Source organism: Cavia porcellus, unplaced genomic scaffold, assembly GCF_034190915.1.
Source record: "Cavia porcellus strain 051 isolate PalLab524CR breed Dunkin Hartley unplaced genomic scaffold, mCavPor4.1 scaffold_2, whole genome shotgun sequence".
Classification (NCBI taxonomy): domain Eukaryota; kingdom Metazoa; phylum Chordata; class Mammalia; order Rodentia; family Caviidae; genus Cavia; species Cavia porcellus.
In genome coordinates, this window is record NW_026947485.1 from 110,963,634 (window position 1) to 110,990,208 (window position 26,575).

The 26,575-nt window shown below is 39.2% G+C and overlaps 1 protein-coding gene across 5 annotated transcripts in view; it reads left to right on the forward strand.

Moving 5' to 3' along the window:
* The window catches only part of Blnk (B cell linker), a 102,630-nt gene that overhangs the window by 11,437 nt on the left and 64,618 nt on the right, over window positions 1-26,575 (forward strand). For 2 of the 5 annotated variants that reach the window (XM_063245143.1, XM_063245144.1), the window contains exon 1: window positions 24,813-25,174. In XM_063245143.1, the coding sequence (XP_063101213.1) occupies window positions 25,128-25,174 (47 nt within the window). In that variant the 5' untranslated portion in view covers window positions 24,813-25,127. Of the gene's footprint in view, window positions 1-17,465; window positions 17,541-24,812; window positions 25,175-26,575 lie in introns of those variants that run through there. The other 3 variants (XM_063245147.1, XM_063245145.1, XM_063245146.1) reach the window with 3 other exon arrangements.

The window sequence follows — 26,575 nt, forward strand, 5'->3', positions numbered from 1 at the left end:
TAGCATCACAGGAAGCAAATATCTCTAGCATTAGTCAGAGTTCTACTATAAAGGCAGAAGAGGAGATGGTCCAGCAGAGAGTGCTTCTGTTGCAGGTAGGAGGTTCTTCTCAGCTATCTTGAGAGGAGAACTGGGGAGAAGGTCAATCCAAGAGCAGCTGGAAGGTTGGGAGGAAAGCTAGGCAAATTCCATCTGTTAGCACCTCCTGGGCGACTGTGGGGTCTGTTAGATCAGGCTGCTACAAACTGCATAGTTAATCAGTCAAAATTTATTTCTCACAATTCTGGAGCCAGGGAAGTCCAAGAGCAAGGTCACTCTTGACTCTCCACTTGATGAAGGTCCTTCTCCTCAACTGTAGACAACCACCTTCTCAATTTACCCTCTCATGCAGAGGAAAGATCACCTCTCTCGTGTCTCTTTTTAAAAGCTTTTATTTTTAAGAGAATCAAACCAAACAAAATAAAACAGAATAAAGCCAAACAAAACAGTGAAAGCAATACAGGGCTTCAAAACAGGGTAACAGGGAATCAATAATGGCTACCATAACATATCTTGTTGTCTTTGAAATAGCTGCCCGTGCCTAATGTAATAAAATCAAACAAAACAAAATAGAATTAAACAAAACAATGAAAATGATTCAGGATTTTAAAACAAAACAATAGAGAACTAACAATGGCTACCACCTTCCCTTTTTAGGTATTTCCTCCCCTTTTGCATTCACAGTATCTACTGTACATTTTGAGTCCCACTGACTCCTTTAGTTTTTTATATCGAGAGAACATGATATCTACCCATGTGAGTCTGAAACACTTCACCAAGATCATGATCACGGGTTGCATCCATTTACCTACAAGAGCCTCGTGATTATCTTTCTTTATAGCTGAGTAGTTTTCCACTATATAAAAATGCTGTATCTTTCTCAACTATTCTGCAGTCCATGCACAAGCTATGCCTGCTTTTTTCTGGTTCTCTGTCACAGGGAGCATTGTTTTACCTCCTTTAATTTTCAATCTATAAATTTCCCTTTGAGTTAATGTCTTTCTTGTATACCACATATTGATGGATCTTGTTTCTTGATTCACTCTGCCTGTGTTTCTTTTTATTTGTGCATTGAGACTGTCTATGTTAATGGTTATGGCCAACATGCACTGGTTCATCTCTGCCATGCTTTTTTCCTGCTATCAGCTCCCAACTTTTTGTCTCCATTCAATTTTCTTCTCTGCTCAGTGATCCCTCTCTGCTGCTGTTCCTGGGGCTGTGGTCATTTTTATCTCTCTCTAGAATGTCCTTCAGTATTCTTTGTAGAGTTGGTTTGGTGGTCATAGATTCCTTCAGTTGTTCTTTATGATGAAAATATCTTATTCCTCCATTAATTTTGAAAGATAGTTTTATAGGGCATATCAACCTGGATTGGAAGTTGTTTTCTTTCAGGACTTGAAAGCTTTTCTTGACTTGATGGTTTGTATTGAGAAGTCTGTCATGATTCTGATAGATTTTGATTTTTTTTTCCTCTTTTTTCTGATACCAGGGATCAAACTCACGACCACCTGCTTGCAAGGCAGGTGCTTATGCCACTGAGCCAAATCCCCAGACCCTAGGTTTTGATTTATAGGTGATCTGTTTCTTTCCTTCAACAGCTTTTGATATTCTGTTCTTGTGTTGAATTTTTGGGAGAGGAGCAGAGAAGAGTCAGGGAAACCTTGAATGAAGAATATAGGGAAGAAATGGAATGCATGAAACAGGCTCAAAGAGATGTCCAGGAAATTAAAAACTCCATGGAAAACTGGCAAAACCTCTTGAAAGAAACTGAAGATACTTTCAGACTTTGAAGACAGGATGGCAGCTAGCAATCATGAAAAAAAAAGATCTTTAAAAATAACAAGAAACCAGGAAATAACAATTCAACACCTGTAAGACGATGCAAAGAAAAATAATTTAAGAGTGATAGGAGTCAGCAAAAAAGCAGGTGTCAACACAAATGACATCAAGAGATTATTTACAGAAGCAATAGCAAAGAACTTTCCAAGCACAGGAAAAGGACCTGACATGCAGATAAGTGAGGCATATAGAACTCCAATTAGCCATAACCAAGATAAATCTATAATGCTCTTTTTTCAATCTATGCTCTATGCTTCTTCTATGCTCCTCTTTTTTTAATCTATGTCTTCTTTGGATACACTCAGCATCACTTTTATTATGTTTGTCATGTCTTCTTTTACTTGAGATAATATTTCTGATCTGATCTCTTTTATAGCCTCATGAAGCAGTTTCTTCACTTCAGAAATTTTAAGTGTGAGATTCCACTTTCTGCTATTTCCATGTCTCCTGGACTTGTTCTGTGTGGACTGGAGGCCAGAGATTGCCTTTTTCTCCTTTGTCTAAACATTTTCTGGATGAGAGAGCTGTGAGATCCCAGGTGCTTCCCACGTACCCATGCACAGTGTAAGGGGACTGGTCAGGCATCTGGGTTTCTCCTAACCCAGGTTCTCCAGGAGGGATGCGGGCTGCGAAGCAGACGTCTCCAAACACTCACGGCTTCTCCAAGGCATGGCTGGCTGGCTCTCCTGGCTCACAATGGCTACCCATGGGATAGTCTCGATGGCAGCCTATATGAACACAGAAGCTGAGATGGCTGCTTTCATGTCTTCTTTTTAAAGGATACTAATTTCATTCAGAAGAACATAACCATTACTGTCTACTTAGCTCTCAAAGTCCTGACCTTGCAAGTATCACTACTCTGGCCATTAAGGATTCAACATATAAGTTAGTTATGCTCTGGGAGCACAAACATTCAGTACATAGTGATGGAGAAAACCCAGAAGAAACATTGTTTTCTTTTCACACACAGACATTATTACATAAAGACTTGTTCTATAAGTAGACTTCCCATTCACAACTCTGGCTACACAATGGAACAATTTCAGCTTTTAACAATGGCCAACCTCAACCCCAGACTAGTGGAGTTTGAATCTCAGAGGAAGGAGGTGGGGCTGGGCTGTGTTTTTAATAAGCTCCACGTTTGTCTTCTTGCGCTTCAAAGATTGAAAAACCCTTGATTTAGCAAGCATGACTGAAATTGGTAACTGTACTCTGGCCTCCTAAACAAAGAGCTGAAAAGATAGAGAAGGCAGAGACTTCTCCCTTACTCTAGTTTGATATTTGGGGCTGCAAACTATAACTACTAATTATTTATAGAGTACTTTTGTCCATATTCTGGAAATTTTAAGCTTGTGCTACCAGATGACAGCAAGCAGGGCATCAAAAGGGATCCCCTCTGAGTTCTTTGAATGTTGAGTTCACTGGTCACTCTGAAAGAGAGCGCGTTGCAGTGCCAGGAGGGCAGATAGATACCCACATGCTCCTCCCAGCTACCCAGAAACCACCGCAGGGAAGGAGGTAGAACTCTGAAAGTTGCTACAGCTTTTGGAATCATCCAAGCAGAAAAACCAGGTCACCTAATGGAATAGTCAAAGTTATGGCATTGAACTGAAATGGATAAACATTAATTCTTTAACATCCTAGCAAGAAGAAAGAACATCTATAGGTGAAATAGTGAAGCTCATGTTTTTTCTGTACACATAAGTGATTTTCCACCTGATACATGTGCTTATGAAGACACATCTATATCCTTCCGTTCCTGTCTACTTAAGTACACATGTCCCCAAGGTAGACCAAAAGCAGTAAACCTTGACATACATGTGTTGGAAACGCTGACAAATGGACCCGTCGATGGTGCCATTGACAAGCCAGGTTGCCTGGGAACTGGGTCGGTGGCTCAAAGAGCTGGCCAGACATCCATTTCCAGACTTCTTTCTCAAGCTGTGGAAGTTCTAATGGTTACCACTTGGTGTCAGTATCATCTATTTTTTAATGTCTCTAAATTGCCAGTTCCTGTTGGAGAAAATTTGGAGTATTTTCTTGTTGTTGTTTTTGTTGTGAATAAATGACTTTATTTCAGAACACTTCCATATTCTTCCTTTTAGCTCTCACTATTTTATGTTGCAAATATTTGCTCCACTGTGTTCTCGACTGTAAACTTGTTAAGTGATGGTGCTTTTAAACTACACAAGCCTTTTTATGTACTCAAATATAGCAAATTTATCTTTTATGGATTCTGTTTTTATATCAATTTATACTTTTCCATTCTAGATTCTAAACACAGGAGGGAAAAACTATCTTTTCTTCTCTCTCCTTTTCTTTGGTTTTATTTTCATATTTAAGTCTTTAGTCCACTGAAATGTATTTTTATGGATGAAATAGAGTAAGGGGTCCAAGTCTCTCTTTGCCCAAGTAGCTTTTTAGCTTCCCTAGATTCTTTCACCCAATAATCCATATTTTCTTCCCTAATCTGAAGCCTGCTTAGGTTTAGGAAGAATAAACACAGCTCGGTGACTTCTAGTGTGGCAGCAGGAGGACATGTCGGCTCTAGAACTTCAGACTGGGTGTTCAGCTCTTTCTAATTGTGTCTCTTGTCATTTGGGAAAAAAGAAATAAACGTGCAGTGAGCTAATGACATAGTTCAATGAGTATCTGTGTGGGAGAGTGGAAAGAACACGGGCTCTCAAATCAGAAACCTTAACTTCACTTTTCTCATAGTGACTAACTGTGGGTAAGTCACATAACTGCTCTGTGCCTCAGGTTTCTCCTCCATAAATGAACTAATGTGAGCAACCGCACCACAGCATGTGAGGTTCAAGGGCATTGGTGTAAGTGAAAGAGTTTTATAAGCTAGAAAGTACCAATGAATAACATTCATTGTTATTTGATTTTTTGAATTTTTTATTTTTATTAGTTTATTATTTGGAGTTTGTAATGATCACATTCAGTGTAGAGGTTGGTACGTGTACACAGCACAACTTAATTCTTTTGTCCACCCCTCCCCCCTCCTTCCTCTTCCTTCCTTTCATCTCTTGGTTCCTTTCCTTCTACAAAAGATCCGTCTCCCTGTTTCTTTTATTTTGTGCTTTAATTTAATTTACACTTTGGGTTTTTTATATAACAGAAATCACATGATATTTAAGCTTGTGTTTCTGGTTTATTTCACTTAACATTATAGTCTGAAGGTGTCCATTTTTTTGCAAATGATTCCAGTTTATTTTTTTATTTGAATTTTTACAATGTGTTATACAGCACTGCCAGGTAACTTATATAACACAATTTTAGACTTTGGAGGTTTTTGCAACTTCTTAAAGATAGTTAGCTTCTTTTGTCCTTGCTCGTGAGCATCCTGAGTTTGCTCTTTTTAGTCTTCTCATCTGTGGATGGGGATGGCGGTGGGAAGAGATGAGGCAAAATTAGTTCCAGCCACTGAGTTCTGCGAGAGAGGACCTGGGAGAGTGATCTGGTAGACAGAAAATAGAGAAAAACACAGAGGGAGTGAGTGTGCTTATTGTAAACTTGTAAATATGATGACTTTCTAGAAAATGTTAAAATGTTCTATTGATAATTCATAGCAGAGTTTCATGGCCAGTGCAGAGTCATGGAAGGAGTCAGACAGTGTGGAAGTCAAATCATAGGCTCCCTTCTTACTGGTAATTATCCAGTTTCTCCAAGCCCCAGTTTTTCTCATTTGTCCTCAAGGGGTTGTAAAGGTAAAATTTCTCATGTTTATGTGAGTTCGGTTGGGGTCCGAGTAGACAGTTGAGGAAAGGTGTAAATCTCACGATGACATCTCCTAGTTGCCTTAGGAAGCACAGTGGGGTCAGTCTCCAGGGCATCCCGCAGAGACAGTGCAGCTGCAGTCTAGACCACTGGTCTTCTCTATTGCACGAAGAGTCCCCTTTCCATCTTCAAAGCCAACAAAAGTCTGGACAGAAGCTGCTACTTAGCAAGAAAGAATATATTGGTCCATTGTCACAGAGGCAAGGCACAGGGTCCAGGAGGACAGGCATGGGGCACTGAACGCAGGCTCACAAAGAAGACCTTTGGAACTCGCAGAAGTACCAGGGAAATGTGAAGGCATTTTTCAGTTGCACCTAAGGAACAACACTGAGACGTGGTTTATTTTGTTGGAACCAGAGAAACCTGTTTTTCGGAGTTCTCTGGCTGTGTTCTTGGCCTAATCAGCCCTCCCATCAATTTGGCCATCAATTATTTACATGGTGGCTAATGTTGATTATGGTTCCCGGCAGACAGAGTCCCTGCCCAAACTTTACCACAAACACTTCCAGCCACAGGGGAAAGATAACTTCCAAATCCTTTAAATAGTAGTACATTTTTGGTGTATTTTATTAAGCTCTAAAAATTTAAAAACACGTGACTCAAAACACCCTATACATGAGTTGGTCCAGGTGCTGTAACATTTTCTCTATATCGGTTATTGTAAATAAATGAATTCTCAGGAAGTGTATCAAAAACCACCAGAAAATATTTATAGTTGGAGAGGGTCACATTATTTAGTTTTTAGCATGGAGTTTTGGTTTATTCCATAGGGTAGAGAATCATGTGTGTGTTTGTGTTTGTATGTGTAGGTGTGTGTGTGTTTTCACTAATAACACCCTTCCGGCAGGGTTAGCTCCACGGGTGTCTGACTCCACACGTGGTTTAATGCTCTTGAGCAAGGGACTGACGTGTTCACCTTGCACTGGATCCCACGTAGTATGATGTAGTCAGTCCTGCTTACTTAGAAATACTGAATTTTGCTCAAAAGCACAAGCAAGGTTTTCAAAAGTTTGACAGCCTTTAAAAAGCTTTTAAAAAGCCTATCATTTGTGTATGTAGAAAACTATACCCTAAAGCTTACAGGGAAAAATGTTTTGTTATGCCAATGTAGGGTCAAAGTGTGTGTGTCTTAAGTAAAGAGCAGTAAGTAGATAATTGTGAAAGGGAGAAACTACAGTTAATTTCTTTGGTTCAGGAACATTAATTCTAGCCATGTCATACACTGCAGTTACAGGAAGTGAGACAGAAATAAAGAAACTAAGGAGAGAAGAGCAGTCAAGGGTGTAGGAGAGGCATAAAGAGGAATTAAGGGGTGGGGGAAGGGGGAAGCGAAGTAGATGCTGAACCTAGCAGTCAGTCTTCTTTTGGTGCAAAGGAGCAGTTGGTTACCCTTCGTGTGCGTGTACGTGTGTGTGCATGTGTGCATGTGATCTGATGATACGGATTTGCCAGGGAGACAAGTTGTATACTACCATCACTGTGCAGTTTTAAATTTTGGTGAGGAAAGGTTTGGGCTTGATTTAAAGGAAACTAGAAACCACATCATGGTTATCTCTTTGGGTGGCTGAATTCAAAGTAAAGTCAAGCTGTGAAGGTGGCTTGATCTTCAGTCTCTCCCTGTGCTTGGCAGCTTGTCATAATTTGCAATAAAGCTAGAGGAAAAACATTAACCTCTTTTCTGATATTGGGTTAATATACATCTTTTCCTCTTAAATTTTCAATATTGCTTCCTTGTTCATTTGCTTCTTTCTTGATGTGTGTCTTCTTTTGTCAAGTGTTCTTATAAACACATGTATGATTTTTTTTTTTTTTTTTTTTTTTTTTTTTTGCTTTAAGGGCAGGGCGAGGGGGAGGAGTCACACTTGGTCAGTCAAAAATGTAACACCTGGCACCCAGATTTAGAAATTTTAATGCACACACACACACTCACATACACATGTCTTTAGCACTGAAGTGTGCAAAACATTACAGGAAGTTTGTTGCCTAAAAGAAGTTGAATTCAATCATTTATTTGTAAGTTAGTTGTTAAGCACTTATGAGTACTTTTTCCTGTGGAAGTAAAACTATTAATAGTACTTAGATCCCCAGGCTCGAAAGACTGTTGTAGAAATAAATGTCTGCTCTGGTGATGAAAATAGAAAACCACTCTGGCAACACAGTAATTGAGCAAAAGGGAAAAGCTAGGAATAAGGATTCCTTTTGTTTGAATGCTTCTGTTTGTAGAAGAATGCGTTTCTCCTGTGGAGGAGGTGAGCAGCTGGACAGTTCCCAATCGCACAGGCTCTTTGAAGATTTTATTCTTCTCAATACTCTTTTTTTGGGGACTGGAGGTTTAACTCAGCGGCATAAGCGCCTGCCTTGCAAGCAGGCAGTCGTGAGTTCGATCCCCGGTACCAATAAAAAGGAAAAAGATAAAAAAAAATACTCTTTTTTTGTTGTTGTTACTGGGGATTGAACTCATGACCTTGTGCTTGCCAGGCAGGTGCTTATGGTACTGAGTTAAGTCCTGGCCCTGAAGATTTTATTGAAAGCCTGGGTTTTCTTGACCTCTAGGCAAGGGTGCCTCCTGAAGTGCTTTTGTGTGTTGATCAAGTGCTGGTTCCATTTTTCTCAGAACAAATGAGAGCAAGAGAGGAAGGAAAGCCTTTCTAAGTTAAGAGTAAATGAAGTTGGGTGACCTTGTGGTGCTGTGGCAACATGGTGCCCTGGAAAATCTCTCTTTGTTCCTCCTGCCTGGTGCTTGTGAAGGTCCATCTGCATGTCCTCCTTGCAGAACATCTAACTCTCCACATAAGCTCTCAGTGCAACTTTTACACATATCTTTCTGAAAGCATACGCAATGTCACTTCGTAATTATTTGTTTGAATATCTCCTCCTCTTGCCTGAGAAACTCTCAAAAGCAGAAATAATTTAAATTTAATTTTTAAAAAATCTGAGGAAACCACGCAACACAGAAATATTATGTTTCTTTTGTCTAAGTTGACATTGTGCTGTGAATAATGAACCCAGAAATGTAAAAGAAAAGGATATTATTCTTTCAAAGAAAAGCAGGAGTTTGTGGGGAGGAAGTGCATATCAGAAACTAATTATCTCATCCCACTTACAGAGAGCCTTCTTGGTCCCAAATGGGAAGCAAGAGAAATGGGGGAAGGAGCTTGAATGCCAGGTAGGGGAATTGGAGACTATGTGTAAGATGCTTCAAGCCATTTCATCCTTCTCCCATAGACAGCCCAGTGTGCATGTGGGTACCATCCTCAATTCATAGGCTTCAGTGGGCTTCTGAATCAGCTCCAGAGTGGAGGGCGAGGCATGCCTTTCTCCCATCCTTGGTGTTTGACTCAGAGATGGCGGGTGACTGACATATTAAACCAGGTTGAATTTCACTATGCTTGAAGGTGCCATTTCCCAATCTGTTGTACTCAACCCTGAGAAGCTTTAAGGCTGGAGCAACCAGAGTGGTGATGTCAGTAAATGCTTGGCGACTGTTTCTTGGAGGGAAAATACCTGATTTATACCATTTGACAATTCCTGTGATGAGAATACTTCCACCATGACTAATCTCAAACTCCACCAGAATGACTCTGAACATAAAGCTGGGAAGGAATCTTCCCAGCTATTTCCATCACAGAGATAAGTGCAATAAGTGTAAATAACCCCCAAAGCATATATAACAACAGTAAAATAATTAGAAAGAGATGAGTATTGAGCATTTACTACCCTTGTTTGAAATAAATGACTTACTCCCTGTCACCCTAAAGCATACACTGGTAGTTCTCTGGCAGATGTCTGTGCCTAAAACCTGTGAATGTGACATTTTTTGGAAAAAGAGTCTTTACACACTTAACTAAGTTAAAGATCTCAGTTTGAGGTCATCTTGGATTAATTAGATGGGCTTTAAATCCAGTGACAAGTGTCTCTGTGTACAACTGTACAGAAACAGAGTACAAGAGCAGAGAATTCAAAAAAAGGCCACATGAAGTAGGAGGAACAGCAAGCAGAGACGTGAATTAAGCAGCCACAAGTTAAAAATGCCTGGAGTCACAAGGTGCTGAAGAAGGCTTATTCCTGCTGATATCTTGGCTTGGGACTTCTGTCCTCTAGTACTATGCAATAATAAGTTTCTATAGTTCTAAGACACCAAATTTGTGATAAATTCTTAATGGCAAATTGTTATTGTTATGATACTAACCGAAAGTACTAATGTTTTACCTGTACAGCAAATATCTTTAAAATGTTTAATTTTAAAATCAAAAAAAGAATCATTTGGAATTTAGGAAAAAATATTAGACATAATAATCATCCAGAGATTATTACTGCTAATATGTCAGTGTGTTTTCCCATGTGTGTGTATTTGCATGTGTGTGTTTTGTGTGTATATAAAACCTCAGCCACACTATGTGGACAATTTCAGGTCATGTTTTTTTTTCCATGTGAATATTGCCCCCTATTATTACAGACTATTTGAAAATATTGTTTTTAATGGCTACAAAACATTCCATTTTATAGATATAACATAATTTATGAATTTTTTTTTATCGGTACCAGGGATCAAACTCACACCATGTGCTTGCAAAGCAGGCGCTTATGCCGCTGAGCTAAACCCCAGCCCCAATTTATGAAACTGTTATTTGATTATTAGACTTTACATCATTTCTCATTCTGCACTTTTATAAGTAGTTCTAAACTTAGGGAAAATTTATAAAATTTTACATTTTTTAAAGCACATGAACATTTAAAGAATTCTGATACATGCTGCCTTCCAGGAAGTTTCAGTTTATTTATTGTCCTTTGGTCAGCAAGAATATCCATTTGTCCTTTGACAAGCCTGAATATTATCAGTGTTGCAGGACCCAATATTATCACTTTTTAAAAGCTTATTTTGATTATTTAAAATAATCAAATGTTATGTTATGCTTGCATGTATTTGCTTTGGCAAGATCGTATGTTATTTAGAGCCATTTGTACCTTTTTCATGAATTAACCTTTTTTCCTTTTACCTTACTTTTCTACAGGGCACTAGTCATTTATTTATTGATTTGAAAAATCTCTTTATATAGTAATGTTATAGGATATATCTATATATCTATATCTATATCATTTCATTGTCATGAAAGCCACTTACTACAGTCCTCCTGCTTCAGCCATTCAGTGTGCTGGGATTATAGGATGGCACTGCCACACTCAGATAATTGCCACAATTTCAAGGAATCCAATTGCAGAAAGCATTTGGGAACAATTGGAGAAACTTTAATATAGTCTGACTATTAGATGGCATTGGGAAATTATTCTTTTTGATATTCAAATTGTCCCCAAGTTCTACAAAAATTTTCCCCAAATTATCTACCACAACCCTCTTACATGTCTGTTCCTATATTCTTGTGACACATGCACTATGTTTAAGTATCTCCTTATTTTCAGAAAAGCAAGAAAAGACAAGCTGACCAAGGTTCAGTTTCAGTCTTGCCCAACCCAGACCTGAATCCAACCCTTTCTTCAGCAGATTCATCTTTTTAGAGGTGAATTTACCCTTTTGTTAATATCGTTGTGTGGAGCATTTTTTCATGCGGTTAGGATTTGGAATGTCGTAATTGTTAAAGCCTTTCAGTACTTACTGCTAGAAAATCATGAGTTCAGACTGATATTTTCAATTGCACCTTATAATGCTAAGTTTTTAATTCTTTGGTTTTATATTCATATTTTCCTTTATAAATTTTGGTTCCCATTAATTTTGGTACTACATCCAAATAAATTACAGTGCATGTTTTTCTACTAAAAGTAAAAATATTGAGCACACTTTGAGATTCCTCTGTGGTTATTTCCATTGTTAGAATCGTTTTACTGAGAATGTTCAGAGGACTGTGTCCAAAGTCGGTTGAAATAAATTTCTTCTCCTAGCTGGGAATTTAGCTCAGAGGCATAAGCAGCTGCCTGGTAAGCATGAGGTCATAAACTGAATCCCTGATATAAAATAGTAATAATAATAATTGCCTTTTAAGTTTATTTGCTTCTTTTAAAAAAAGTTTGAGTTTTTTTCCTTTTGCCTTAATTTTAAAGTGTATGTCACACATAATTTAAAAGTCAAAATTCCACAAAACAGTGGCTCCGACAAATCTATATATATATCCTCTCTCTTGGTTTCTACTGTCTGATTCCTTTTGCCTCTTGTGGGTGACTACTTTTATTAGCTTCAGATTTCTTTCCTGAATTTGATTCTATAATAATGTGTGTGCATATATATATATATGCATATGTATATACCAAAATTATTCAACTGGACCCCCACTGAAAAGCATTTAGATTTTTGCAGTCTTTTGCTGTTGCTAATGTAACTGTGATGCATGACTTCATGTAGATACTGCATTTGTATGCAAGAGAAGATGCTTCTTCTGAATAGAGGTAGAAGAGAAATTCCTGGGTCACAAGACAAACGTCAATAATTTGTGTTGTCCATTCCTTCCCACAGGAAATGTAATGCTTTGCAAGTAAAAGGTGTTTTCTGAGCCTGAACACTATTGCCATTATACTTTTAGATTTTTGTTAGCCTGGTATGTGAGATAGTGCATCAGCATTGTTGTGCTAATTTATCTCTTAATAAAAATGTGACTGAAAATAATTTCATCCATTTAATGACCACTTGCATTTTGTGCTTATTGTTTTGCTCATTTTTGAGTCTAGGTTCTTTTGTTTTGCATCTAAATTTTAGAAATTCTTGCTCCAAATGTTAATAAAGAAATTAACATTGTATCTGTGAAACATGATGTAACTGTACTACCAATTCATTCTATGCCTTTTTATTTTATTTTTTTAGCATGAAAATTTTCACTATGTTTCTTTAGTTAAATATATAAACATTTTCTTTATTATTTCTAAATTTCAAGTGATAGAGGTGAGTTCCAACACCCCAGCATGGGCCCCTGGAGAGTTTAAGATCATTGCTCCCAGCAGTTAAGGACCCGCCAAGCTTCCAGCTACACTAGACTGGGCTTTGCAGGTTTCAGGCCTGGCTGGGCCATGCCCAGTGACCTTCTTTCAATCTGGGGAACTGGGGCTGCCAGAGGTGAATTCCAGCACCCCAGTGGAGACCCCGGGAGAGTTTAAGATCATTGCTCCCAGCAGTTAAGTGCCCCCCCCACCAGCTTCCAGCCATACTAGACTGGGCTCTGCAGGTTTTGTGAGCCTAGCTGGGCCATGCCCAGTGACTTTCTTTCAATCTGGGGCACTGGGGCTGCCTGAGATGAGTTCCAGCACGCCAGCACAGGCCCCAGAGAATTTAAGATCATCACTCCCAACACCAAGTGCCTGCTCAGCTTTCAGCCACACTAGACTAGGCTTTGGAGGTTTTGTGGCTCAACTAGTCCATACCTTCTTCAATCAGGGGAGCTGAGGGCATGTGAGGTGAGTTCCAGTGCATCGGTGCTAGCCCAGGGAGAGCTTTGGATCATCACCCACAGTGGTTAGGGAGCCCGCCCACCTCCCTGGAATACTGGAGGTGGCATGGGAGGTCCTGTGGGCCTGACTGGACCATGCTCAGCAACCTCCATTCAGTCCCAGGACTTGAGGGCATGGAAGGTGATTTCCAACATGCCCAGGGGAACCTTTGGAACATCACTTGAAACACAGAAATATAAGAAAATGATAAGACAAAAGACAAAAATGCAACCTCAAACCTCCAGCCCACCCAAGAAAGCCTAGGAGCCATGTACACAGAAGAAAATATATGCCATACACCTGAAATATTGGACATAATAGCAACTGAAATAAAGAAGCAACTCCGGGAAGCGTTAAAGGAATTCAAATTAGAAATAATCTCCCAGGTAAAAGAAAAAATGATAAGAGTAGTGAAAGAAATGCTGAACACATCTAAAGAAGACACAGTTAAAAAATTAGAGTAGCAAAGCAAAAAGATAGATCCCTGGATGAACAATATAAGAAACAAACAGAATACATGAAGCAGATTCAAAGAGATATACAAGAAATCAAAAATTCCATTGAAAGTTGTCAAAACGACCTCAATGAAAGTGAAGATAGAATTTCCGACCTCAAAGACAAGATTGTAACTAGTGAACGGGAAAAGGAAAGAACTTTTAAAAATAACAAGGAATCAGGAAATAACAATTCAACAGCTGCAAGATGATGCAAAGAAAAACAACATAAGATTGATAGGGATAAATGAAAAAGAAGCAAACAACACAAGTGATATCCATAGGCTATTTACAAAAGCTGAAAATTTCCCAGACATGATGGAATGGAAACTGACATATGGATTGGTAAAGTATAAAGAACTCCAAATAGCCATAACCAAAATAAAACTACACCCAGACATATAACAATCACCATCTCAGAAATCCAACATCAGAATAGAATACTAAAAGCTGTCAAAGAGAAAAGATAGATCACTTATAAAGGAAAACATCTCAGAATCACAGTAGACTTCTCAGCACAAACAATGAAGTCAAGAAGAGCATGGAGTGAAGTATTTCAGATCCTAAAGGAAAATGACTTCCAATCCAGACTGGTGTACCCTCAAAACCATCCTTCAAAATGGATGGAGAAATAAGATACTTCCATGACAAAGAACAGCTGAGGAAAGTCATGACCACCAAACCAACCCTTCAAAGAATACTGAAAGATGTTCTAGAAAGACACAGGAAAAAACCACTAAGCAAGGCAAACAATTAAACAGAGTGGAAAGGTAAAGATACAACGGCAGAAAGGTAACATGTCAAAAGTAAACCAATATATATCAGTTATAACCATTAATGTAAATGGCCTCAATTCACGAATTAAAAGAAACAGAATGGATCAAGAAACAACATCCAACTGGATGCTATCTACAAGAAACCCATCTAACCCAAAAGGACACTCATAGACTGAAAGTCAAAGGATGGAAAACAATACTTAATGCAACAGGAACACCCAAAATAGTGGGGGTAGCTATTCTGCTTGCAGACAATGTGAACTTTAAACCAAGAATGGTCTGAAGAGATAAACAAGGTCACTACATACTAGTTGGGGAAAACTTCAAGAGGAAGCAATAACAATTGTAAATATATATGTACTAAATTCAGAGCACCCAGCTATACAAAGCAAGTATTAACAGAAATGAAAAATCAAATAAGCAATCACACAATTATAACAGAAGACATTAACACACCATTGACACCAAGGAACAGATCAACCATACAGAAAATTAGCAAAGAAATAACAGAACTGAATCACACCTGTGAACAAACGGACTTAATAGACTTATAGAGAGTCCAACTACATCAGAATATACATTCTTCTCAGAAGTACATGGGACATTCTCTAAAATAGACTATATACTAGCCCACAGAACATATTTAAGTAAATGCAAAAGAGGTGAAATTATCCCATGCAAGTTATCAGATCATAGGGTCATGAAACTAGAAATTAATGATCAAAGAAACTGCAAAAATGCCACAAACACATGGAAATTGAATAATACACTCTTGAACAATCAGTGGGTCACAGGGGAAATTAAGGAAGAAATTAAACAATACCTACAAACAAACAAAAATACAAATACAACTTAGTAGAATCTGTGGGATGCAGTGAAAGTGGTCCTCAGAGGAAAATTTATTGCACTGAGTATCATCAGGAAAACAGAAGGAACACAAATAAACAACCTTATGCTACACCTCGAACATCTAGGAAAAGAAGAGCAAGTCATGACCAAAGCCAAAAGAAGGGAGGAAATTATAAAAATCAGAGCAGAAATTAACACAATAGAGACTAAGAAGACAATCCAAAGAATCATTGAATCAAAGAGTTGGTTCTTTGAAAGAATAAATAAAATTGATAAGCCCCTAGCCAACTGTATTTTAAAAAGGGGAGAAAAAGCTCAAATTCATGCAATAAGGAATGAAAAAGGTGAAATCACTATAGACTCTGTGTAAATACAGGAGATCATCAACATTTATTTCATAATCCTCTACTCTCATAGGTTCGATAACACAGAAGAAATGGACAGATTCCTAGAAACTATGAACTACCAAAGCTGGGTCAAGAAGATGTAAAACTGCTGAATAACCCAATTTCTATTAATGAAATTGAAAATGTAGTTAAGTCCTTACCTACAAAGAAGAGCCCAGGCCCAGACAGATTCACGACAGAATTCTATAAGAAATACAAAGGAGACTTAATGCCAACAGTCGTCAAACTCTTCAATGAAATCAAAAGGGAAGCAATTCTTCCTAAGTCATTCCTGAAGCAAATATTATTGTAGTACCAAAACCTGAGAAAGACCCAACTAAAAAAGAGAACCACAGGCCAATCTCCCTAATGAACACAGATGCAAAAATCCTCAATAAAATATGGCAAATAAGATGCAGCAAATCATCAAGATTATACACCATGACCAAGTGGGATTCATCCCAGGCATGCAGGGATGGTTCAACATATGTAAATCAATAAATGTAATCCACCATATCAATAAAGCCAAAAGTAAGAATTACATGATCATTTCTATAGATGCAGAAAAATGATAAGGTCCAACACTCATTCATGATAAGAACCTTACAGAAAATTGGAATAGATGGTCTTTACCTCAATATGATAAAGGCCATCTATGACAAACCAACAGCCAGCATCATATTAAATGGCCAAAAACTGAAGGCCTTTATCTTAAAATCAGGCACAAGACAAGGATGACCCTTATTACCGTCCTATTTAATATAGTACTGGAAATACTAGCCAGAGCAATTAGACAAGAGAGAGAAATAAAAGGCGTAAAGATAGGAAAAGAAATTATCATAATTTGCATATGACATGATACTCTACATACAAGACCCCCAAAACTCCATTGAATGACTCCTAGTTATAATACATAAATTCAGCAATGTAGCTGGATACAAAATCAATACTCAAAAGTCAATAGCATTCCTATACACTAACAACAAAATCACTGATAGAGAAATAAAAGAAACCACAACTTCACACTAGCATCCAAAAAAGTGAAATATTTATGAATTAATCTCATGAAAAAAGTAAAAGATCTATAAAGGGAAAATTATAATGCCCTGAAAAAAGAAATTGAAGAGGATCTCAGAAAATGGAAAGACATCCCTTACTCATGGATAGGAAGAATAAATATTGTGAAAATGGCCATTCTCCCAAAACTGTTATACAGATTCAATGCATTCCTGATAAAAAAATACCTCATAGATCAACATACTCTCCTAAATTATCCTAAAATCATTAAAATTCATCTGGAGTGAGAAAAGACCTAGAATAGCAAGGATAGTTCTAAGCAGCAAAGGCAAGGCAGAAGGTATCACAATCCCTTACTTGAAGTTATACTACAAAGAAACAGTAGTAAAATCAACATGGTACTGTAATCAAAATAGAGTCGAAGATCAATGGAATAGATTAGAAGATACAACCACAACTACAAACACACTCAACCACCTTATCTTTGATAAAGGGGCCAAACATGTACACTGGAAGAATGACAGTCTCTCTAATAAATGGTGCTGGAAAGACTGGCTCTCCGTATGCCAAAAACTAAAACTAGACCCATACCTATTACCATGTACTAAACTAAAATATAAATGGATCAAATATCTGAATATTAAAACAGAAACATTAAATGTCTGTCCTGGTTTATGTTGGTGGCCTCCAGGCCTCATGCATTTGCATCGTGCATTTGTGATTTGTTCATTGTCTAGCATTTGGATAGAGGGTGTGAGTGCTACACTGGCCTAGGGGTGGGGCCAGGATGTAATGTAATGGCAGGAAGAAGGTGTGAGTTGCTCTTTTTCTGATTTCTGCCTTGCTGTTTGCAGCCACCAAGAACTGTGGCCCTGCCATGCCAGCCTGCTTTGGAGCCAATTGAGTATGAACTGAAACCTCCAAAAATTGTAAGAAATAATCCTTTCCTTTCTCAACTTGGTGCATCAGGTATTTTGTCTCAGTGATGAGTGAAAAGTAACCAAGACACTGTTAGAAGACAAATTAGGTAAAAATCTTGAAGACACAGGGGTAGGTAGAGAATTTACGAACCGGAATCAAACCGCATGGGAAATACTTTCCAGAATCAATAACTGAGATCATATCTTATTAAAAAGTTTCTGCTTGTCAAAATAAATCTTCAGCATAGTGAAAAGAAAACCCACAAACTAGGAAAAAATTTTAGTGAACTGTCCCTCAGACAAAGGACGTCTGTCTAAAACATATAAAGAATTTTAAAAAATCAGACCCCCAAAATTCAAAGATCCAATCCAAAAATGGGCATCTGAGATGAATACACACTTCTCAGATGAAGAAATACAAATGGCAAGTAAATACATGAAAGAATGGCCAGGATCAAAGAAAACTACAGACAACAAATGCTGGAGAGGCTGTGGGGAAAAAGGAACTCTCCTGCACTGTTGGTGGGAGTGTAGACTGGTGCAACCACTGTGGAGGTCAGTCTGGAGATTTCTCAGAAAGCTGAGATTGGGGGTCCCATTTGTTCCAGCTATTCCACTTCTAGGCATATTCCCAGAAGAACTGAAAACATCATACCACAGTGATATATGTGCACCTATGTTTATAGCAGCACAATTTGTAATAGCCAGATCCTGGAAACAACCTAAGTGTCCATCAACAGAGGAATGGATAAAAAAGATGTGGTATTTTTATACAATGGAGTACTACTCAGCTATAAAGCATGATCACATTGAGATATTTATTAATAAATGGGCACAACTTGAGATTATACTCATAAGTGAAATAAATCAAACTCACATGTATAAATACCATATAGTCTCCCTATAGTGTAAGAAATGGTAAGAGTACATAAGATTTTATGGTAATCATGATTCCCCATTACATTGCTTTGAAGCCTTATAATGATTGCATTCATTAGTTAGAATGGTTTTATCCTGGTTTGTTTGATTTTATTATCTGTGGTGGTATGAACAGCTATTTTGAAGAAAATAAGACATTATGATAGCCATTGCTGATTTAATATCATCTTGCTTTCAAGTCCTACAATGCTTTTGTTCTTCTGTTTCCATTGGTTCTATCATGTTGTATCTTATGGGATTTTAATATATGTGATAGTATAAAAAATTTTATGGAAAATGAAATAATATAATAGCCATTGTTTGTTTTCAGTTATTTGGTCCTGAATGCCCTGTAATATTTTCATTCTCTTGAATGGTTTCATGCTATTTTGTTATGCTTGATACTATTGTATATGAAGGTATGCTCAATTATTTCAAAGAGACATTATGGTAGCTACTGTTAATAATATAATGTTATATCATTGTGGTAAAGTACTATGTTGCTTACATTGTTCTGTTCTGATCTGCTTTGTTCTGTCCTCTTTTGTCTAAAATAAAAAAAAATTTAAAGTGATAGCTGAAGTTACAAAGAAATTTAACAGTGGTTTCTTCTGGTACATTTAAGATTTCATTTCTTAAAATCGTTGATCCCCTGGGAGTTTTTTCTACCAAGCAGTATAAGGTATGAGTCTGACCTTTTGTCTTTTTCCCAATTTCTGTTTCTATTAAAGAGGCCCATCTCTCCATAATATATTCACATTCATAATATATTTAATTTCCTCATATTCTTCTGCTCATGTTTGCATTTTCTCTTCAATCCCTGTCTGTGCAGCAAATTTAATGCTTTTACTACATGGGCTTTATTGCATGGGAAGGCTATTCTGCTTCTACTTCCTTGAGCTTCTTTTCCAGAGGTTGTGTGGCTCTTCTTCTTGGTACCGGAAATTTTGAATCAACTTGCCTAACTACAGCTGGTTGGTTTTGGGGAACTATCATTGTTTTTATTGGGATCATATTAAACTTCTGCTCAATTTAAATTGGAGGTAATGGTCACCATCATGATGTTGAATCATCCCACCCAAGAATGTGTCCACATTTGCTTGTCTTCTCTTTGCGGGCTCTCCTTGTGGTTTGAGTATTGGACCAAGGGCTTTCACACTGAGCTACACTCAAAGCTCCTTATTACTATTTTAACACAGGGCCTCACTATGTCATTAAGTTCATCACGTCTGGCTTGAACTTTCAGTCCTCCTGCTTTACCCTCTCAGTGCTCAGATTACAGGACTGTTCCCCTACTGACAGACTGCCTATTTGGGGTCCTTTTGAACCCAGATGGACTGCATCGGTAATCTATCTACCCAAGCCCAGGAGAGTAATCAAGCTTCATAAGCTAGAAGATAGCATAAGAATCTAATTAACACCTATAGCATCTGTTGCTGAAGATTTTTCCTGGCAGATAAATCCTCAGTCCTTGGAGACCACAAACGTTATTTTGGCTCTGCCCAGGTGTGACACAGCTAAGGGTAGTTAAAGGACTCAGCCTCTCCACCTGTGCCTGTTTTCTGGCTTCATCATGGCCCTAACTGATGGGAACTGCCTGGCCGCCTTGATTGCCTGGGCCTACTCTTGCTTCACGTGTCCGCATTCTGCTCTGCCTCTGGATGGCTATTTTTGACTATTGGTTGAGCCACATGTCTAATGAGGAGAAAGGGGTGTTTGATGAGCAGTCTGGCCAAGAACATGGTCATCTGCTATGTGCTAATGAAAATGGACCATCAACAGTACTCAGCCCCAGAGAAGTATAAACGCCTTCATACTTGGTTCTAGAAGAACTGAATAGCCTTTAAACTACGACAGGCAAATCACTACCAACATGCGCTGTTAGAAACCTGAGAGTGGGTGCATCTAGCTACAGAGAAGTAACAAGAGGCTAGCCAGTGACTCAGGTGCGTCCTGGTGTGAAGGGAAAGCAGGGTGAGGGTGGAAACATTTCACAAGAGACTCTGGTTGGCAGATTGGTCCTGAGTGCTGAAAGCAGGGAGGAGATGACACATAGCCCAGGAATCATCCGTGCCAACATGACACTACTGGAATTTTCTTCCTATGGAGGCTTGGACTGATGCAGTGAATAAAGGCTGTGTTCGCCCGAGTCATCTTTTTAATGATACAGATGCTTCGCTCTTGGTATCTGTATCAAAAATAAAAAAAGTAAGAAAAAAGAAAGGAAAATACAGATAAAATAGGGAACTGATTTGTCTCATAGAAAGTGAAGCCTTGAGCTTACAAGGGCTTTTGCCCATGTGTTGATACCACACCACAGATGTCATCTCTTCTTCCTTCTTTCTCCCTTCCTGCCTCTCCTGCCACAAAAGGGGAGAAGAGACAAACCGCTAACAGCATCTGCCATGCTTCCTGTCTTCCTTTGCCCCACTTGGTCCTCTTGTGCTATTTTCTCCCACTGTCTTACCCAAGATCCTTAGCGGCCTCTCAAACCTCCTTCCATCTGTGCTCTTAACTGTTAACAGCTGAGAAAATTAGGTTTAGATCTGACCAGTGGCAAGTTGCTGCTACACTGGCCTGAATTTGTCCAAATGTTGTCAGAAGTGCTGCAGAACCTGTGCCTCCAAGCCACCCCAAGAAAGAAAAAAGAGTGAATGATTTAGGGGCTTAGGGGCCCTAGCTCAAGAGTCAGGTTGACTGAGTGACCTTGAGTAAGTCTTGTCACCCTCCTGAGGCTTAGACTTCACATCAGAAAATAGAAATGATAACAGCACACCTCTCGTACCCCAAGTTGTGAGTCTGAGCGTCCCAGGAGTAGATTATGATTTTGGGTGGAACCAGATTGTATAGACATCAACACAAAACACTGTCTGCTTCCTTTGGCAGTTTGTCTGAACTGGCCCTGGCAGGGTAAGAACATTCAGATTGGCTGAACTGTGGCTGATCTCTCAGTACCAGTAAGGACTTGAACTATCCCCAAGGCTTTGTAAAGTGTCACGGTCACTTAGACCCACTACAGGAAGGTCTAATAAGAAGGATCAGAGACTTCTTTCAAAAAAAAAAAAAAAAATAAATAATAAAAAGGGGGGGGCTGGGGATTTAGCTCAGCGACATAAGCACCTGCCTTGCAAGCAGGTGATCATGAGTTCGATCCCTGGTACCAATAAAAAAAAAAAAAAAAAAAAGAGAGAGACTTCTTTCCTGGAAACTCAAGATGTGTGCAGTGGTCATAATCAATTTCTGGGTTCACTGATGGCGGTCACATTCCAAGTGGGACTCCTCCATAAATCCTTTCTTCTGTCCACTAGAAGTGAGAAATTGAGGTCAGGGAGTCTAAGTGATTTGCCCAAGTCATGGTTAAGTTGATGCCAAGACAGAGTCCTCTCCAGAATCACAGAAGATTTCTCATGCAATGCCAGAACCCTAAGATTAGCAGGCTATGGAAGCCGACTTGGTCCAGATCCTTTAGGCCGGTTAAGCTCGCTAAGAATCAGGTGTGAAATTAATGTCATCATGCTATAGGAAGCAGCATTTGATACACACATTATTGTAGTTGTCATGCACTGACGCAAGGAAAAGAGCCCAAAGAAACAGGTTGATTGGCTCTTACCCCGAACCCTGGGTAATCTGTCTTCTTGTTTGCAAGCTCTATTCTTTCACTAAAGTGAATTAGGGTTAGGCCTGTTGTCTTGGTTCTCCCCAATAATCCTAGATGTGGTCTCCTTTTATTTAGTTTTTAAAAATATTTAACACCTACAATACACTGGATACAAATAATAAAACGAACACTTATTCCCATCATTCGTTGTAAGAAATATGTGCTCCTTCACTGCAATCCCATTCTTTGGTAACCGATTACTGGAGTTTTACATGGATTATTGTCTTTATTGGCTTTACCAGATATGTATGTAAATAATATATTGTTCAGTCTTTCATATCTTTAACCTTAACATAAGTGAAATCATAATGCATGAGCCTTCTTCATTTGCCTTTATTGCTCAAATTATTTTTGTTATTTGTATATTTTGATGCAATTGGAATTCACTCATTTTCACAGCTGAATAGTATGTGACTATGCCACAGTTAACTCCCTAATTCCCCTATTGATGAACAATTAGAGTACCTCTAGAATTATTTTTTCTGTTATGAACGGTACTTTAATTACATTTCACATTCATGACCTTAGGCATACATACAAGTGCTTGACCCACATATGACCTACCCTGGTCATAGGTATACATGTTATTGAATTTATTAGGTAACAAACTATTTCCAAAATGATTGCACCTTATTCTTTTCGTGTTGGCCTATAGGCATTTCAAATTTTCTTTATGGTTGGTTTTGTGTATTTGTTATCTATTAATCTAGTGGTGAACCCACTTCCATGTCCTGAAGAAGGCCTGAGTGTTTCTCATGGTGTATTGTTCTGTGTGTGCTACAGTGTCATGTGTGGCCTCATTCCATTCACACATCGTCCTCTAAGACTTGGTGTCATCAGTTTTTATCCTTGCGTGACTTTCGTGGCAGGCCAGTGAGAGCTGCAGGTGCTTGTGGCAGGCCTGAAGCACTGGGCTGCCACACAGCACATGCAGGGGGCAAAATGTCCAGTCTGGAAAAGTAGACTCTCATTTTCATCATGTCAAACAAAATACAGTAAAAAGAAGAAAGACAAGTGTCTGTAAAAAGAAAAAGCAGAAGTGTAACTCTTACCCATGTCTTTTTCTCTGGGGAAATAAAAAGTTCCCAGCCCAGGTGTTGAGCAGAGTTGTTTTTGGAGAGAAAAGTCAACTGATCAATGGGGTACACTTTACAATAGTTTAGAAGGAGCAAGATGACTATTGTCACTCCACACAATAAAGCATGACCTCTCTGATCCTTGATAGCATTAAATGTGCCTTTACCACATTGGTCTACTTGTTTCTTTCAGCTAAGAATTACGGAAGAGGAGAGGTGGTGATTTAGAGCCCTTTTGGAATACACTGCAAGAAAACTGAGCTGCTAGGTTGGGAAGTAAATGGTTAAGGAGGACAAGTACTTGCATCTTTCTCATTAAACACTGTTGCTGGCCTGGCCTAGTTGGTGGCTTGGCCTAGCAGGAAGGCCCCACCCTCCAATACCTCTGAAATCCTGCTCCTGAACATCTGGTGGAACCGGAAATTCTGATGCAGTTCGTGAATGTTGCCTCGAGAAGTACAGAACCTCTGTTTGTTCAAAGAAGAGACGAGGAGGGAAGAAATTCATCTAAGATTTCCACCTCTACCACTGCTGCTGCTACCTTTCCTCTTTCTCCTTTTCTCTTCCTCCTTCTTTTCTAGCTCACTTGTGTCTGCTCCTCTCTCCCTCTTTCTGTTCAATCAAACCTTGGATCTGTGGCAGGAGAGGTAACTAGGCTCTCTTTTGGCCACACCTCTGTATATTTTTCAGGCCTAGGAGTGGAGTGGTCTCCATGATAAATGTGAGAAACGTGCTTGTTACTTTACATAGGTGATCAGGACATTCCTGCTAGTTTTGTCCTGGTTATTTTCTTTCTCCTTGACCCTGAACTGCCTTCCGCTCTGCAAATGACACATAAATTAGTGGTTTTTAGACCAGGTAGAGGAAGCTGGAAGTCATCCAGGAGGGAAGTAGAATTCTTAGGATGGATCCACCTGCTGAAGGCATGGGGGGGTCCCCTATACTTCATCTCCCTGTCTGTGCTTGCGATGACCCTCTGTGCAGCGTGTTACTGGACATGATGAAAGGATGGGGTGAGCAGTGGACAAGGGTATGAGGACACTGACAAGGAAAGCAGTAGCACTCTGCTCCTAGGGGGCTTCTGCTTGATCTTGGAATTGTATTGTTGGGAAATCGTTAGATTTGCTCTCAGCTGACTTTTGGGTGTATCTTGATTTTGTTTGGAAGCCTTAGACTCTCAGCAAGGTAACTCCTGACCCTGCCAGCAGATAAGTAGGCCACAGAGTTTGTGATGGAAATCATCTCTCCTTTCTCAAGTCACCTGTCTCAATGTAAACTTGCACATAGAATTGTCCATCACAGTAAACAAAACTCAGGAAAAAAAGACTCACTGAGTAAACTGTTTCTACTCTTTCCTGCCACCCTGATATCTACTATAAAATTCCATTTTCATATAATGGTTCTATAAGTGGAAAAAAACTTATCCATGACTTTATGCAAATAAGCAGAAAGTCCCCAACGGTCACCCAGGTGGAAATGATTATACTATTTCTCATGAGTCAAGGAAGTTGCAGATGTCAGCTCCATACCTACCGAAAACAGGGACTGTATTTGGTACAAACAAGAAGTAGTGACCAGCCAGAAGCTTGTCCAAACCTGTTTATTTAAAAAAAAAAAAAAAAAAAAAAAAAAAAAAAGCAGCTGAAAAATTTGCATGCCTAGTAGGTTTTACTATTAAAGTGTACACAGCGTGGAGTAATCCGCCGAGCTGGCTGGCTACCCAGATCACATGATTACGTAGCAACGTGAAACTTGATGATGTGCTCCGGCAAGTTTTACTTCTCCCTAGTGCAGGCGTGTTTGCTGTGCTTGGCTTGCACGCTCAGAAGTCAGACTCCAGCGACTGGAGCGCTGGCAACCAGAGCGTAACATGCTGCTCCCTAGGAAAGCCGGGAGCTGCTGACATTACCACAGAACAGTGACTCGTGTACCTTACCAAAAAGAATGGATAAGCTTAATAAGATAACTGTCCCAGCCAGTCAGAAGTTGAGGTAAGATTTTTTTCCAGTCTGATTTTAGCCTTCTTTTCTTTTCCAATGCATTTCTGGCATCTCCGAAGCAGTGAAACCTTGGAATAGTTTGCCGGTTCAAAGAGAGTAGGTGGCATTTGCTATGGGGAAGTAGCCTTGGGTTTTTAAAGAAATGTGTAGGAGCAAGTGAGCCAGCCCTGATGGCTTTTGCCAGTGATACAGTAAAGCGTAAACCTCGGGAGAGTAATAAAATGTCAAAACCAACGGCTGGAACTCTACCAAAGGTTAGCTTTCACTACCATAAACTTTGTTACAGAATAGTATGTGTGTACTGAGTCTGAACCCATTTCATTATGGATTATTTCTGAACTTTAAGAATAGTTGTCATCACTCACATTTATTATAGAGTAGTTTTATTGTCTCTTATTTATTTTATGGGCATTTATCACCTGTTCATTGGGGAACTCCATTGCTTGTTCCAGTGCCCTCCACACAGTGTGATCGTTATTTAAAGAAAAAACAACTTAGGAAGAATAAACTAGGAGTGGTCCAAGAACAGGAAGCAAAGAGCTAAAGAAAAGACAGCTTCCCAAACTTTTATTTCAAAGATCTTTTTGTCTCATTGAAATGGCCCTATGAGTTTTGGAGATTGGAACTTTTAAATGTCTAGGAAATGTCTTACCTTCTGACTTTGTACTGTCATCCAGGTTTCTGTGGGGTTATATAGACACAGGTAGCTGATAATTACCCAAAGTGTTTCAGAGTAGGAGACTCCAGAGTCTTTGAGACAAGATTTAAGAGAATTTAGCTAGGAATTGATAGCCCTTCACCATTAATATATGAGTCTGGTCTCCTACCTAGTCAGGGCTTTATGAGAGGCAGATTGAGGCTCAGCTTTAGCCAGTCATTGTCAGAATGTTCTGTAGAAAGCTGCAGAGCCATCCGCACGACTGGAACAAGAAGGCACCACAACTTCCTTGTTCTCTGTTGCTGCTCTTACGGAAGGTGGCAGGTAGAACGTGAAACAATGAAGAAGTAAGAGACACATGAATGTAGACGAGAACTGGAGAAGCTGTAGAAGGTTTTATGGAAAAGAGGCTTCAAGAGCTTGGCTTGGAGGAGCAGTTCACATAAAGAGTCGTATAGCTGGAGAAAGAGTATTAGGTGCTGGGAAGGAGGATATGCAGGGCTGACATGGGTATAGTCCCTTAGAGGAATGGTAAGTTTTCTGTCCAGCAGAGGCTGTAGACAGAAGCCCATGTGGGACCAAATGTCCTGACCTGTTTAAACACATGAAGTGAAGCCAGCTGAAAAGGACTCTAACAGGAGAGTGAGTTGCCATGACTGCAGCCTTAAGGGACGTGGGCAGGATGGATAGGGCGGAGGAACCTAGACCAGGGATGGAGGGTGAGCATTTAAGTA